At 33.9% G+C, this 14,605-nt stretch overlaps 1 protein-coding gene across 3 annotated transcripts in view; it reads right to left on the bottom strand.

Moving 5' to 3' along the window:
• Positions 1-14,605, bottom strand: part of LOC126891786 (ribosomal protein S6 kinase alpha-5-like) — a 570,345-nt gene that overhangs the window by 9,601 nt on the left and 546,139 nt on the right. For all 3 annotated transcript variants that reach the window (XM_050661058.1, XM_050661059.1, XM_050661057.1), the window contains exons 6-7: positions 5,404-5,542; positions 1,419-1,596 (exon numbers count right to left, since the gene is read on the bottom strand). In XM_050661058.1, coding sequence (XP_050517015.1) covers positions 1,419-1,596; positions 5,404-5,542 — 317 coding nt within the window. The remainder of the gene's footprint in view (positions 1-1,418; positions 1,597-5,403; positions 5,543-14,605) is intronic.

The raw sequence follows: 14,605 nt of genomic DNA, 5'->3' as shown, positions 1-14,605 counted from the left end.
AATTACAATTTCGAATTTCCTAAAAATTTAAATTATGCTTGTACTATGGTTGCTCGCTAAGGGCTTCGAAGGCCTGTAGTGCTGTTTTATTTATATTATTTGGGTTTGTCAGATAGGCAATAAATATTTTATGGCGTTGTTATGAGTACCAATTCAATCGTTTACCGACAAATTCAGTCGTAAAATAATTTCCTTTGTCTACAAACTATACATATAGCCACCCAGTTGCCTGCTATAAAATTTTTAAGAAACAGTTTGCCCATACTAATTGCTTGTAAAGTTATAAAACGTTTTCGGGATACCCAAACCATTGTAAATTTTTCTAATTTTTATAATTCCGAGCAACAAAAGTGACTAGTATTTTATGTAACAAAAAAACAAGCTACAATTACCGATTATTTTTCAAGACTAAATAAATAATTTTCTTATTAAGTATATTATGTATTTTAATACGAAAATATTTAAATAATCTGTATATTGCATACATTTCATATTAATTACTGTATGCATTCACATAATATAATGTAATTTGGTTTTTTAATAAATACGTTACGCTATTGTATTATGTATTGACATAAAAATACCTAAAACCATATACATAATATACATATTAACATAGTATGTACTATTATTACAGTCGGAAAAATGAAAGAATACCCATGAACGATCACATCAATCACATATTTTGTATTTGCTGTTTTTTTTTTCATAAATAACAAACGAGAGAGAAGGATTATTAATAATCTGAATAATATGTGATTGATGTGATCGTTCTTTCATTTTTCCGACTGTACGTATATTCGGTACACTTATTACGGTTAGCCACCAATGATCGGTTATTAGAATATCCCGGTTATAAGAATATTTTTGTTTGGCACGAAGGCTATTCCAATAAGCTGGTTCGACTGTATACTAAAATTTTTTTAAACACTTAGTTGTCGTTCACCACTGCAGGATGCGTTGTCTTATAAAATATTCATTTTAATTTGGGAGACACTTTTCTGCTTTCCCGGGACATTGTTTTAAGAGGTTGAAACGTACGCAAACAAATGGTGGTTTTGTAAAACCATCCAATTTTATAAAAATTTAAAATTAAAAAAAAAGAGTTTTAGCTTGAGTAGATACCGTTATAAATACAGCTATAACTTTCTACTTCAACTTTTCATTTCTATTTCGAATTTTTTAATAAAATTTTAGGACAGTATTTCTGTGATACCAAAGAATATTATTAGGTAAAACAAAAACAAAATCGACTTTTTGAAAATGTAGAAAGTAAAAGTCCCCTTAAATATTTCGACAATTCTGTACTTACAAGATGTAAGATGATGGTAGATGGTAAGATGGTAGATGTGAATTCATGAAGTTATGATATTCAATAAGTAATGTTTTTTTAAATTTTATATAATAATAGTGTTTACCTTATCACAGGTATAAATGGAGCGGGTATTTCCTTTCTGGCTAACTTATTCCAATCCAAGCATTTGAAGAACGGATGTCGTTTCAGTTCTTTGGCATCTTCCTCTCCACCTCCTAAGCGTTTCCTAGGATCCTTTACTAATAATTTGCTAATAAAATCTGCTACATCTTTTCCCACAGCTAAAAGAAAGCAAAAGTCAGTAATGGAAAACAAATCCTAACAAGAATAAATAAGATGTTTCCCGATCGCACTCCTTAAATTCAGTGTGGTCCAACGCAATCAGAAGATGAATGAATTGAAACAAAAAAACAAGATAAACAAAATTATATCTAAAGAAATGTTTCCCAAACCATAACACTCTTACAAAGCTTACGCACAGGAAAAGAAGAGGATTCAAGAGTTGATCGAAAACATAGGGTCTGAAGGACAGTGTGTCCTTCAGAGCCTATGTCTTCGGTCTTAACAGAACTTAACAAAATTGTTTGAACTGAAATTTGGGTATATACCTAAAAGAATCACAAACAGAGGGTCACTACAGGAAGAAATAAAACGTAGATGTGATCTAGCAAAAGTCGCCACAGCAAAAATGACCACAATATGGAAGGACTGTCAAATTTCAAGCGCGTTAAAGATGAGGTTGATCAGCTGCTTAATATTCCCAATACTAACTTACGGATGTGAATCTTGGACCCTGAGAAATTCGGAAAGAAGAAAGATAGACGCCACTGAAATGTTCTGTTGGATACGAATGCTATGAGTTCCTTGGACCGACCATAGAACAAATAATTCAATTTTAAGAGAGCTAAAAGTTAGCCAACGACTCTCCAGTAAAGTCCATCTCCAACAATTAAAATACTTTGGACATGTTATGAGAGCCAACACAGAAAACATGGAAAGACCCATTATACAAGGAAAGGTGGAAGGCCGAAGATCACGAGGAAGATCCCCAACAAGATGGATCGATCAGATTACAGGAATATGTAAAAGACCTATGCATGAGTTAAAAGAAATGACCAGAGACAGAGATCTTTGGAGACGGACAATACACGACATCACGTCGACCACTACACTCCCTCCGGGGGGTTAGGATTGAAGAGAGGCCTAAAAGAAAACAGCAGTAGAAATAGATATCTGATAAAACAAACCAAACTTGAAGAAATGGAAAATATACTCTAATAGGGCGGTTGAAGCGTTTTATTACGGAACACAGAAATAGATTATCAAGATGTGATAATCATTATCAATTTATACTGATATCAGAAGGCCATAATACGAGTAGTACGACAAGAATGTTTACTGTCCTCTTTACTAAAGAGTAAAGAGGCAATAGAAAGCGAAAATGAAGACACACCAATTAACGGAACTAGTGAATAATCCCAAGATATGCTGATAATACGATATTCCTTTGGACAGCAGAAAAGGGATGCAGATTTTGACAAATTTATAGCAGTGGAGTGGAAAAACATCAACAGAACTCTTCAGAACTGCTGCAAAGAGAGTCACACAAGGATGTGGCACACTATGAAGTAAAAAGGCATGATAAGCATAATGGTAGGGGAGCCCAAGCGGGGATTTTTGCAGTTACTTGAGCGCGTCAGATTATCATATGGGGAGAAACGTGGTACCTTGCAGATGTACCTCTACCATATATTGGCTCTTAACACAGGGGAGTTCGTTCAGGGGGCCCGAAAAAAAAATCTATCCTTAAAAATACTCGAAATTACCAGATTAATATAAGGTAAGTTAAGTACATGGAAGAGTGTATATTTCAAAAATATGACGATTTGAGCGGGGCGTACGGAAATGGGTGAGTCAAAAAGTTTCACAAAAAAAAGCGAATATTTCGCGAAATGAACGTCAGATCGAAAAACTGGAAACTACGTGTTCAATATTTTTCAAAAATCTATCGAAGAATACCAAACATGACACCCACGGAGAGGGGGGGGGGTGGTAAATTTAAAATTTTAAATACAAATCACGCGATATTTCGCAAAATAAACATCAGATCGAAAAACTGCAAAATAAACTTATTCGATATTTTTGAAAAATCTACCGAATGGTATCAAACACGATCCCCCACGGAGGTGGGGTGGGGAGTTACTTTAAAATCTTAAATGGGAGCCCCCATTTTTTATTGCAGATTTGGATTCTTTGTTTAAAAATAAGCAACTTTTATTCGAAACAGTTTTTCGAATTATGGATAGAGGGCGCTATAATCGGAAAAAACGATTGTTGGAAATGTAAAATTAAATTAAAAAATGGAAAGCGCCCACTAAAACGGAAAATTTTACTTAACTTTTTTTGGTTTTAGGACCTACTCTTCACAACCCAATAGGTCCCCAAAGCGCTCGAGTGACTGCACATTTAGCATACTTTGCTCCCCTACTATAAGGGATGATGACGTAAGGGAGGAATAATTTGACTACATTTAGTTATTGTGACTTTGTAATTGTATAACCTGTACTGGTATCAAACGGCACAATTAAAAATAGACAATTCTATATTCAAACCCATGCATATAAGAAGGGGTGTCCGACAGGGATTTGTGCTTTCCTGTCTTTTATTTATTTGATAAAAATAATAAACTTAAAGATAAAACCCATAACTAAATTAAACTTTATGGTGACGTTTGAATTATTACTTTAATCATCGTCAGAATAATAAGTTTCTTGAGCGGATGCTTTAAAATAATTTTAAAGGAACAAACAATAATTAATGAAAACGTAAAAATGACATTGACAATTATTGGGTTAAGTCAATAATTTCAAACACGCCATGTCTTGTTGCGTGTTTAAGGGTGGCTTCAAAAGAAATATGGATAATGCCTCCTTGATGCTGAGTTCCGTTGGAGAACTTGCATGATCAATGATTGAGAAGTCCTTACGACTAATAGGGTGGTCAGAATCCGTCATATGTTGGAATACCGCTGAATTTGGAACTGTTCTTGATCGTCTTCCTAAGTGAGGAGTGACACTTAAGTGTTCGCAACATCTGACATTTTTATTTATTTATTCGGAAGCTATATTTCAAGAGTCTTTGGAAGATGCAGATATGGGAATCAAAGTGAATGGAGTATTGATTAACAACATACGATATGCTGATGATGGTGTCTTAATTTGTGACAACATAGTCGATCTTCCACAACTTGTCACTATAATCGGAGAATACAGTAAGCGAATGAGATTAGAGATTAATGCCAAAGAGACCAAATTCATGATCATCTCCAGAAACTTGGATGCACTTGAAACTCAACCATAGCACTGGCCAAGTCCATTGAAAGAGTGAGCAAATTTAAATACCTAGGAACGTGGCTTTTTAAAGACTGGGCATCGGATAGGGAAGTAAAATGTCGCATTGAGCAAGCTCGACAAGCTTTCATAAAATTCAGGAAGGTACTGACTTGTTCAGAGTTCGATCTTCAACTGACACTAAGGTTTACTAAATGCTACGTATGGTCGGTGCTGATATATAGCGTAGAGGGCTGGACACTCAAAACGAGGGATATAAACAGATTGGAAGCTTTCGAGATATGGCTTTATCGCCGTATCCTAAAGATACCATGGACGGCGAAAGTCACAAATGTAGATGTCCTGAAAAGAATCAACCAAGAGCGCCAACTTTTCGAAACAATCAGGAAAAGGAAAACGGCGTATCTAGGTCACATGATGCGAAATGAAAAATACTAGTTCCTCCAACTTATAATCGAGGGTAAAATTGACGGCAAGAGTGGAATGGAACGCAAGAAAATGTTCTGACTCCGAAACATAAGGCAATGGGCAGGGATTAACGACATACGACATACAATCTCTGATACATATTGCAAGAAACAGAGAGTTTATGGAAAATTTGATCGCTATCATCCATTAGTGGATTTGCACCTGAAGAAGAAAAGATATTGTAATTCAGAAAAAACTGAAAAAATGAAAGTTTTCGTTTTTTTTTTAACATAAGTACACGTACCTATTATATTTTTATGGCCTACTTACATTTTGGAATCGGAGGAGCTGACTTCAATATTCTTTTGGAAATTTCTTGTTGGGTATTTTTCTCGCCTTCCACTGTAAACGGAGATCCCCCAGTCAAAAGTTCATAGGTTAAGACACCAACTGACCACCAATCGACAGCCTAGAAAAAAATAAAATAAAACTGAATATTTTTTTGTCAAATATGTATTAACAAAAAGGAAATATGTAGAGATTAAAAATATAGTTACGTCATAGAAATCAATATTTAAAATATCTGTCTGTGAGCTTGCGCGCATTAAAAGGATATATGTATTAGTGTTTTTAGTAAATGTATTATATTATAATTTTTGTGTCTTTGGATTTGTCTTCCTCGGGAATAAGATATTTTATAATAACAGTAAGTATATTTAAAGTATTTTTGTATACTTCACTTGGTCTATTAAATTTGTCAGTATGTATGAGAAATCTTGTAACCTGTCAAAGCGAAGGGAATATAGCTCAGTGGGACAGCGTGTGACCGGAGATCGAGAGGTCCCGGGTTCAAATCCCGGACGATTCATATTCTTTTTGAAGATATTCTTCTTTAGCGGCGAATCGATTGAGGGTAAAATTGTACATGATCCGCGCGCCTGCGCACACTGACAGTATGTAGTTCTGACAGTATGTAGTTCATTGCTAATCTTTTAAGATAGGTATGTACCTATGTATCTGTAACCGTGCAAATAAGTCATTAAAAGAATATATTAGTGGTTTTAGGAAATGTATTATTTATTATAATTCTTGTGTTTTTGGATTTGTGTTTCCCTGTAGTAAAATAATGAAATATTATGTAAGCATAACATTTTTACACTATATGTCGCCGTGTTGTGTAATTATATCCGAAACTTACATGTCTATTTCTAGGGCCTCGTTGGAATAGTGGGAAATGCGTTAGCACTGAGATTGGAAGGTTGCGGGTTCAATTCCTGGGCGATTCATATTTTTTTTATTTTTGGTTGTTTTAATAAAAATTTTTTGAAAGTGGTAGATAAGAAAGTTAGATTGATTTTTAAATAAAATACAAATAACCTTTTAAGTATATTTACTTCGTTTAAATTACCTATTATATAATAGAAGAATATCTTCTTACGTGCGTACAAAGTACACACACATTCTTTTTTTTTTTATTTTTTTTATTTTTGGTATTGTTTTAATAACATTTTTTTAAAGTGGTAGGTAAGAAAGTTAGTTTAATATTTAAATAAAATACAAATAACCTGTTAAGTATATTTATTTCTTTGAAATTATAAAATAGAAGTATAACTTCTTACGTACGTACAAAGTACACATTCTTTTTTTAATCAATTAGTTTTAATGGGAAATGAGCCACACTTTTACCAAAAAAATGATTTTATTAACGTTTCGAAGCCCAAATCGGGTTTCGTTGTCAAAATACAAAATACTACTAAAATAAACAAAAATGTTGTTGCTAAGTAAAAAAATTCTTCTAATTTCTACATCTATCTAATACATAGATTTACTATGTATTATTATTATTTATAATTTAAACATATTAAAGTCAGAATTTGGTATTAGTTTTTTTAAAGTAAATTAAATGTAAGACCAAATACTTACGATGTCGGGATAGTATCACAAGGTTTTTTCCTGGTTTTCCCTCGTGATTTACTATGGAATCTCTAACGCGAGAATTTTACTGTCATCGTTGCATTTGGTTGTCTTTTTAAAGACAGATCACATGCTATGATTTTTTTTGTGACTGATATTCTTGAGTTGGGATTGATTTCATGTAATCGAATGAACTATATTTTAGTAAAGTCGTCCCAGGAACGCAACTCATAAATATTGGCGATATCATTTTAAAGTCTTCTACTTTAAAATGTATAATATACGTCTGAATTACCAATATAAATAAGTCAGATTAAATAAATTATTAGAAGAATTTTTTTACTTAGCAACAACATTTTTGTTTATTTTAGTAGTATTTTGTATTGTGACAACGAAACCCGATTTGGGCTTCGAAACGTTAATAAAATCATTTTTTTGGTAAAATTGTGGCTATTTCCCATTAAAAGTAATTGATTATAAAAATGCCACAAGAAAATAGCTTCAGAACATTCTTTTTTTTTTAATGATACCTTAGAGGGCAATGTCGAGTGAGAAGGCCAGTGACCATTTTGATATCTTTTTTACGTGTACTATCACGTAAACCAATACAAAAAAGAATAGGTAGACCAAGAAGGAGATGGAAGGACAGCGTATATGAAGACTTACAAAAAAGTAATATTGTGAATTGGAAAGAAAAAGCTTTGGACAGAAAACAAAGGAAGGAAGTTGTCAAGAAATGTATGGAAAGACTAATTAAGTGTTTTATATGAATGAATGTAATATTGTATACAGTAGTATAGGATATAGTTTTGAAAATATTATAATATGCAATAGTGATTATTGTAAGAAAAAATTAAATCTTTCAGCCCTAGGTCTTCAAGGCCTGTTGAGTTTAATAAATAATAATAATGATATTTTATAATGTTGAATATAATGTTGAAATTTGTTCATCACTTTCATTTAAAAAAAAAAGCTTAAATTTTTACGTAATGATATGCAAAGATTCGTTTTTATGATACTTAAACCGGATTCGCGAAATCTTTCCCGATTATCCGTAAGTAGGGCATATTCATTTTGAATGAAAGTCATCTAGCATCCTTATTGAAATCGTTGTTCGTGTTCCGTTACAGGTTACAGTTACAAGAGTGTTTTACTCACTCGCTTCATGAGTTTATTAATAATATAATGCACACGATCACAGTTACCACGTCCACCAATCCAAACAGCTGTTAGAGAAATTGCTATTTATTGCATCGAGAAGATACAATCGATTGTAATTTTTTTATTGGGTTACAAGCTGATACAAGATAAGAGAAATAACAGTACGTAGGAGTACCTGTTGAAAGCAAATACAATAGAGGTGATGTTTGTTTACGACATGATTTAGATTGAGAATAAAACACAAGCATTATTATTTCTATTATATTCATATTGTTGAATTCTCCTGGTGAAATGGAATAAAAATCTTCTCAAGGAATGCCCAAAACAACATTTTTCCATTTCCTTTATGCCAAGAGGCTAACTTCTTTCCGGGTCATACAGTGCACTGGAATAAGTCTTACCCCCCTTATTAACTTATTTATTTTTAGCACAAAAGCAAAACGCTCGGACAGATTACAATATTACGGAGGGCAGAAAGTCTCTTAGAATAAACACAAAGTTTCTTTTGAATGATATATTTGAAATTAAAAATCAGACTAAATTTTCTCATTTTTTCACCCCTGTGTCTTATTAAAATAGACATTATAGAAGTTCTCAGGTACTTTAGGCCATCGATAATACTGTAATATTTCATTCTGCGTTTAAATTTTTCAAAAATACTTATTAAATTTCTAAGGATTCGAAAAAAATTAATGCATTTAAAAGTAATTCGGCCGAAATTTTGCGCCTACGCTCTCAAACAGGGTTAAAGTAATATACATTTTTGTAATCAGCATTTCAAAAGCTTTTAAATGAGGTGCAACATGATGTACTTTCCTATTTAAAAAAATCAAAGTTATGCCTGTCACCTGAAGAGTGATCGCGTAAACTTCGAAACAATGTTGCTATAATATATTATGATTATTTTAAAAATCGACCTGTCCGAGCGTTTTGCTTATGTGCTAGAAATATATAAGTTAATAAGGGGGGGTAACACTTCTTATTCCAGCGCACTGTATATATGCTTTATAACAATAATTTTTCAATATTTGTATGAGATAATAAAGAAAATAAAAAATAAAGAACTCTATTCACATCTGGGGAAAGGGCTTGTCATTAATACAATTCATGAATTTTGACTACAACAATCGCAAGACCTATAGGCAGCTGCGTTATCCTTATGGAAAAGCACTATCTTCTTTGCCAAATGAGATCGTATCTTTTTAGTTTTGCCACTAGACTGGTACAACAAGGCGCCAAAAGTATTTCCGATTGAAGCATCATAAATTCACCAATCACCAGTAGAAAGATACATACACATTCAAACTGTGAACTCTGCTTTCTGGGGATAAGTTTAAAACATTCATTTGTTGACTTGTCTTCTTAACATTTGACAATAAAAACTCCACCATTTTGAAGTCTAAAGATCTAACCCATTCAAGCGAAAATTTGCAAAAATATATATTAACCTACTCACTCATACTTGCACAATACATCACTGATTGTTACAGTTTCCCACATAATCTCTTCATGGTATATGCAATTTTGCTGAGCACATATTTCAAGGACTAATAAGTATGATTATAACCTGGATCTCGCCTGCTGGGAAAATGAGAAACTAAATAGGCCATGTTCTCATTGAACTAGATCCGTGACTGATTGTATAAGCTACAAATGAGCAGATGCTGACAGTGACAGTATAGTGACAATAGACAATCTTAGCAAGAAATTCCCAAATAACCAAGAAAAGGAAACAACGGAAAAAATACCAATTAGAGCAGCTCTCATGTAACAAAGAGAACAGAGGAAAAAATAAGATATTGAAAGAATCACGACGAGAACATTGAGGACGAATGGGAACTAATACAAACAATCGTGAGAAGAGGCAGACCTTAGGATTGGGAAAGCAGAAAGAGAAAAGAAAAAACACTGGTTTGATGAGGACTGCAAAAGAATCCTATCGCAGAGGAACAACGCAAAAAGGGAAAATATTAGATTAGAAATAACACAAAAAAAGTAATGAGCATTTTAAAACCAAAAGAAAAAAAAAGATAAAGAGTATGCAGAAAACAACTAGAAGGTATCACAATTGGAGTACCTTGGAGAAACAGTTACAAATAGAGAAGTCGAAGATAAAGATATAGTTAAACGGTGGTTAAAGGAAAACAAAGTAGTAGCATCAATAAACGCACTCTTGAAGGCAAAAAGCACGTCCCAGGCAGCTAAGATTCGAACCTATGAAATAATAAGAATGAGACCAACGGGGTTATATGGATATGGAATTTGGAAAAAGAATCAGAAAGAAAAAAGAGATAGAGATTTGGGAGAGGAAAATCTTGAGATAAGTTTTTGGTGGTATAAAGAAGGCTAAAATTGAATGACGCAAACGAACAAACCAGGAGATGTAATGGATGATGTATAAAAGAATGGATGATGCTAATGGAGATGTATAAAAGAACCAAAATAACACAAAGAATGAGAACACAGACAGTTAGATGGTTGGAACATATTCTACGAATGCTACAAGAAAGAATCTCGGGGCTATTTTGTCGGAGCTTTTTTGACGGGGCTATTTTGACGGGGTACCTTCTTTCTTGTAGCATTCGTACCAAAAAAGACCCAAAATGACACAAAGAATGAGGACAGACAGTTAGATGGTTGGAACATATTCTACGAATGCTACAAGAAAGAAGGGTACCCCTTCAAAATAGCCCCGTCAAAAAAGCTCCGACAAAATAGCCCCGACATAATATCCCGCACACAAAATAGCTCCGACAAAATAGCCTGCAGACAAAATACCCGCGGAATAATAGCCCGCCGACAAAATAGCCCCGACAAAAAAGCTCCATTCAGAATTCATCATGAAATAATTCCTTAAAAATACATTTTTTCGGAAATGGTAATTATCCTCTATTCAGATGTTTATCTTAACCACATTAAATAAAAATGGTCTTTTCAGAGAACTCGAGTCCTGTCTTCCCTGCCTCTTGGAAGTTTGAACATTTAAGTTAAGCGAAAATCAATGTTAAATGATATAAACATTTTTTTCTGTTTTCGGGCAACAGTAAAATGCATTTTAAATTAAATACATTCTTCCTTTTTGTCAAATAATTTAAATTAAAAAAAGTTTTTGGACACCTTGTATAAATAATTATGTAATTGTTTATAAGAGGCTGTTTTAGCCGGGGCTATTTTAGCCGGGGCTGTTTTGACCGGGGCTATTTTGTGTGTGATCTATTTTGTTTGCGATCTATTTTGTCGGGGCTATTTTGTTTGCGGGCTATTTTGTCGAGGCTATTTTGTGTTCGGGCTATTTTGACGGGGCTTTTTTGACGGGGCTGTTTTGACAGGGCTATTTTGACGGGTCACGAAGAAAGAAGCATTCTAATAGTTTTGCAACAGGAGAATCAGACAAGAAAAGAATAGGGAGATCACGAAAGAGGTGGTTTGATGCCTTCCGGACTGACATAGAAGAAATCTAGTCAATGCTATAGAAGTCAAGTGCCTCTAAGGCCTGTATTGCTGTTACATTATATTCGCGAGAACTGCAAAAAACACATAATGTTTTGTTACCACGTTGTAGATAAATTTGTGTTCACTGCGCAGTAAAAAAACGATAAACGAAAATACCTAGTGTTTTATTTATTGATCAAATCTTGGGTGACTTGCAAAACTTATGCAAGCTGACAATTATTAACATACCAACGTCAAACTTAGCCAAAAATCTGACCAAATATTAACGTCTTAAAACTCAAAAAGTATTACGCATTTCGCTGGCGTTTATTAACATCGTCAAAATTCCTAAAGAAAGTGTCATATAGGTACATATGTACAAAATAGTTTTTTTCTTTTACAAAAGCATCTCTATGAGTGTGAACAATATTTGTTTGGATACAACAAAGGCGAACTTTGTATCCCCACGCGTTTGTCTTGATCTTTGTCTTTGTAGAGATGCTCCCAAACAAGTTATTTTCGGTATCTGGAATTAGACCAGTAAACAGAGCATAGAATTCGCGGAGATCGACGTGATTCGATGTTTTCTACATTTGTAAACGTTTCAGAGAAAGAATGTTATGCTGAATAGCGCCCAATTAAAACGAAATACTGTTTTTGCTAGTTATTTTTCATATTGACTAATATTCCATATTTGTTTTTTCATGGATATTTCTTTTTTTTAATTTTGGCTTTCAGAGATTTTCAAAGATTTATTATTATATATATATTTCAACTTTTTTCTGAATTTTTCCCACACAATATGCGTTTTGACTATACATAAAATACCGATATTATTGATGTTATTTATGAGTCATTATACCTTTTATATGAAAAAACAAAAATCCAATACAAATAAAAGTATTTATACAAAATTCAAAACAAACTAACATATATGAATATTATAGACGTTGACATTGAAACTATCTATTCAGATTATTGCCTCTGGTGTTGGTTCAAGGAAGCCCCGCCATGGACCTAGATATGCTCGGAGTGGGAATTCTAAAGAAATGTGTTGTATAGTTTGTCTTGGATGATCGCAGCCACAAGCTGAAGACACAGACTTGCCCTGCTTCTTTAGGTTGTGATCACGTCTATCGCATCCAGACCTCATTCTATTTAGAGGCACCTATGTCTTGCAAATGCTAATGAGGTACTCTATGAATATGTGGTCTATTATATGCTCTCTAATAACCTATCTAATAACATATCTCTAGGTTTCAGTCTGTTCCTTCCCAAATCGGAAATATCTTGATGAATCGGTAAGTCTGGATTATGATTGATCTTTTTATGTTCTCTTACAAAGGCGTTTCGTCCAGATATACCAGGTGGGACTATTCCCGATAGGATGGGAAGCCATTGGAGTGGGGTGCATCTCAACGATCCGGTTACCATTAACACGGTGCTGTTAAGTTGGGTATCGACATACTACGCCTAAGGCCGATGCCGCACTGCAGGAAGTTTGGTAGGAAGGTGGATGGTAGATACCTGCCTGGCGACCATCCAGCTAGTACTTATACCACAAATAACAAAATGACGGTAGCCGCAGTGGCCTCCCGCTACCATCTAACCATCCGGTGGTCCGCCAGGCGTCTATCCACCCAAATCAGTCATGTTTCAGGTGACTTTAAAAAACAATTTGTACCTTTAAGTCGATTTTTCTCCACTTTCTGAAAAGTGTAGTTAGTGAGTTTTACCTCTAATAGGACGATATGCTAAAAACAAACCAAATGTAACATAACAAATGAAACAAACGATTCCTCAGCAGTCAGTGGGATACTACAAAGTTTTATGTTTTTCTAAAACTGGTCTAAATGTTATAACCTGAGTTATTTACTAAAGATATATCATAAAAACAAGTCGCAAAATATTTTCGCTTTTTGTCCTTCGCACAAGTCCTAGGTCATGGTTGTTTGGAGGATTCGATAAGAACTCGGAATAAATATGGCGGAGATACCCGATGATTTGGTATTGTTTCCAGTTTGTTTAACGTTTAAAAGAACCAGCCGCTTTTACACTTCACGACGGCTAAAAATAGCATCGCTAATTAATCCAGCCTCTCTCCAAAGTTTATTTTAGATTTGTAGATCAAGTACACAGGTAGATTGCATTTATTATTATATAGACGACCTTTCTATTAGATATAGTTGCTTGAATATAAATCACAAGAGAATCATGTGCTTAATTCACATCAGCACCTTATTAAACTAAAATAAACTCATTAATAGGTTTATACATTAATAGGCAGAACACAACAGTTAAAGAAATGCTTATTACTTATCAACTGCCTCAAAAATTATGGACCTGCAAATAAATTGAAGAACAAATGAAAGCGATAAATACTCAACAACCGAGATAGATCTTACTTTTACCGACACACATACAACAAAGTAAACCCTAGCTCTAGAGAACATGAGAGTTTTGGAGTAGGGTGCTCTCTGCTCTCTGGAAGATCATTCTAGCAAATAAGTACTATTTTGGCTTGAGTATCTATACTTCAGTGGCGGCCCGTGAGGTAGTGCCATAGAGCCATGGCACTACCTTGCTAACTATCCATAAACATATTTTTTATCTTCAAAACTTTTTAATTCCTATTACTTTTTTTGTGTGTATTTCTTTTGATCTTCATAAATTATATAAAATATGGCAACTATGGGCGCAATACAATCCCTGCCGACAGCGGAGAGTATTCAACAGGAGAATCTCCTTCGCGCCGAAGTCAGTACTGGCACGAGTAAAGAGAGAAAGATTTTACGAGCATTATATGTAAGTGACAGAGAAAGAGCTATATTGGACTATTAGTATACCTTAACATTAGAATCTCTGTGCCAGGCACAAGGGTATGAAGCCAGGTCTATTTATTTTGAGTTTCTTTACGTGCTGGTTTGTCGCTTTTATTATGTATATTTTCTGTTAAGAAGTTTTTGTATTTATAATTAAACTTTTGGTGCATTATGATCGTGGGTATTTTGATAATATTTTGATT

Source organism: Diabrotica virgifera, chromosome 9, assembly GCF_917563875.1.
Source record: "Diabrotica virgifera virgifera chromosome 9, PGI_DIABVI_V3a".
Classification (NCBI taxonomy): domain Eukaryota; kingdom Metazoa; phylum Arthropoda; class Insecta; order Coleoptera; family Chrysomelidae; genus Diabrotica; species Diabrotica virgifera.
The sequence above is the reverse complement of the archived record's forward strand: the minus strand, read 5'-3'. Positions and strand labels throughout refer to the sequence as shown.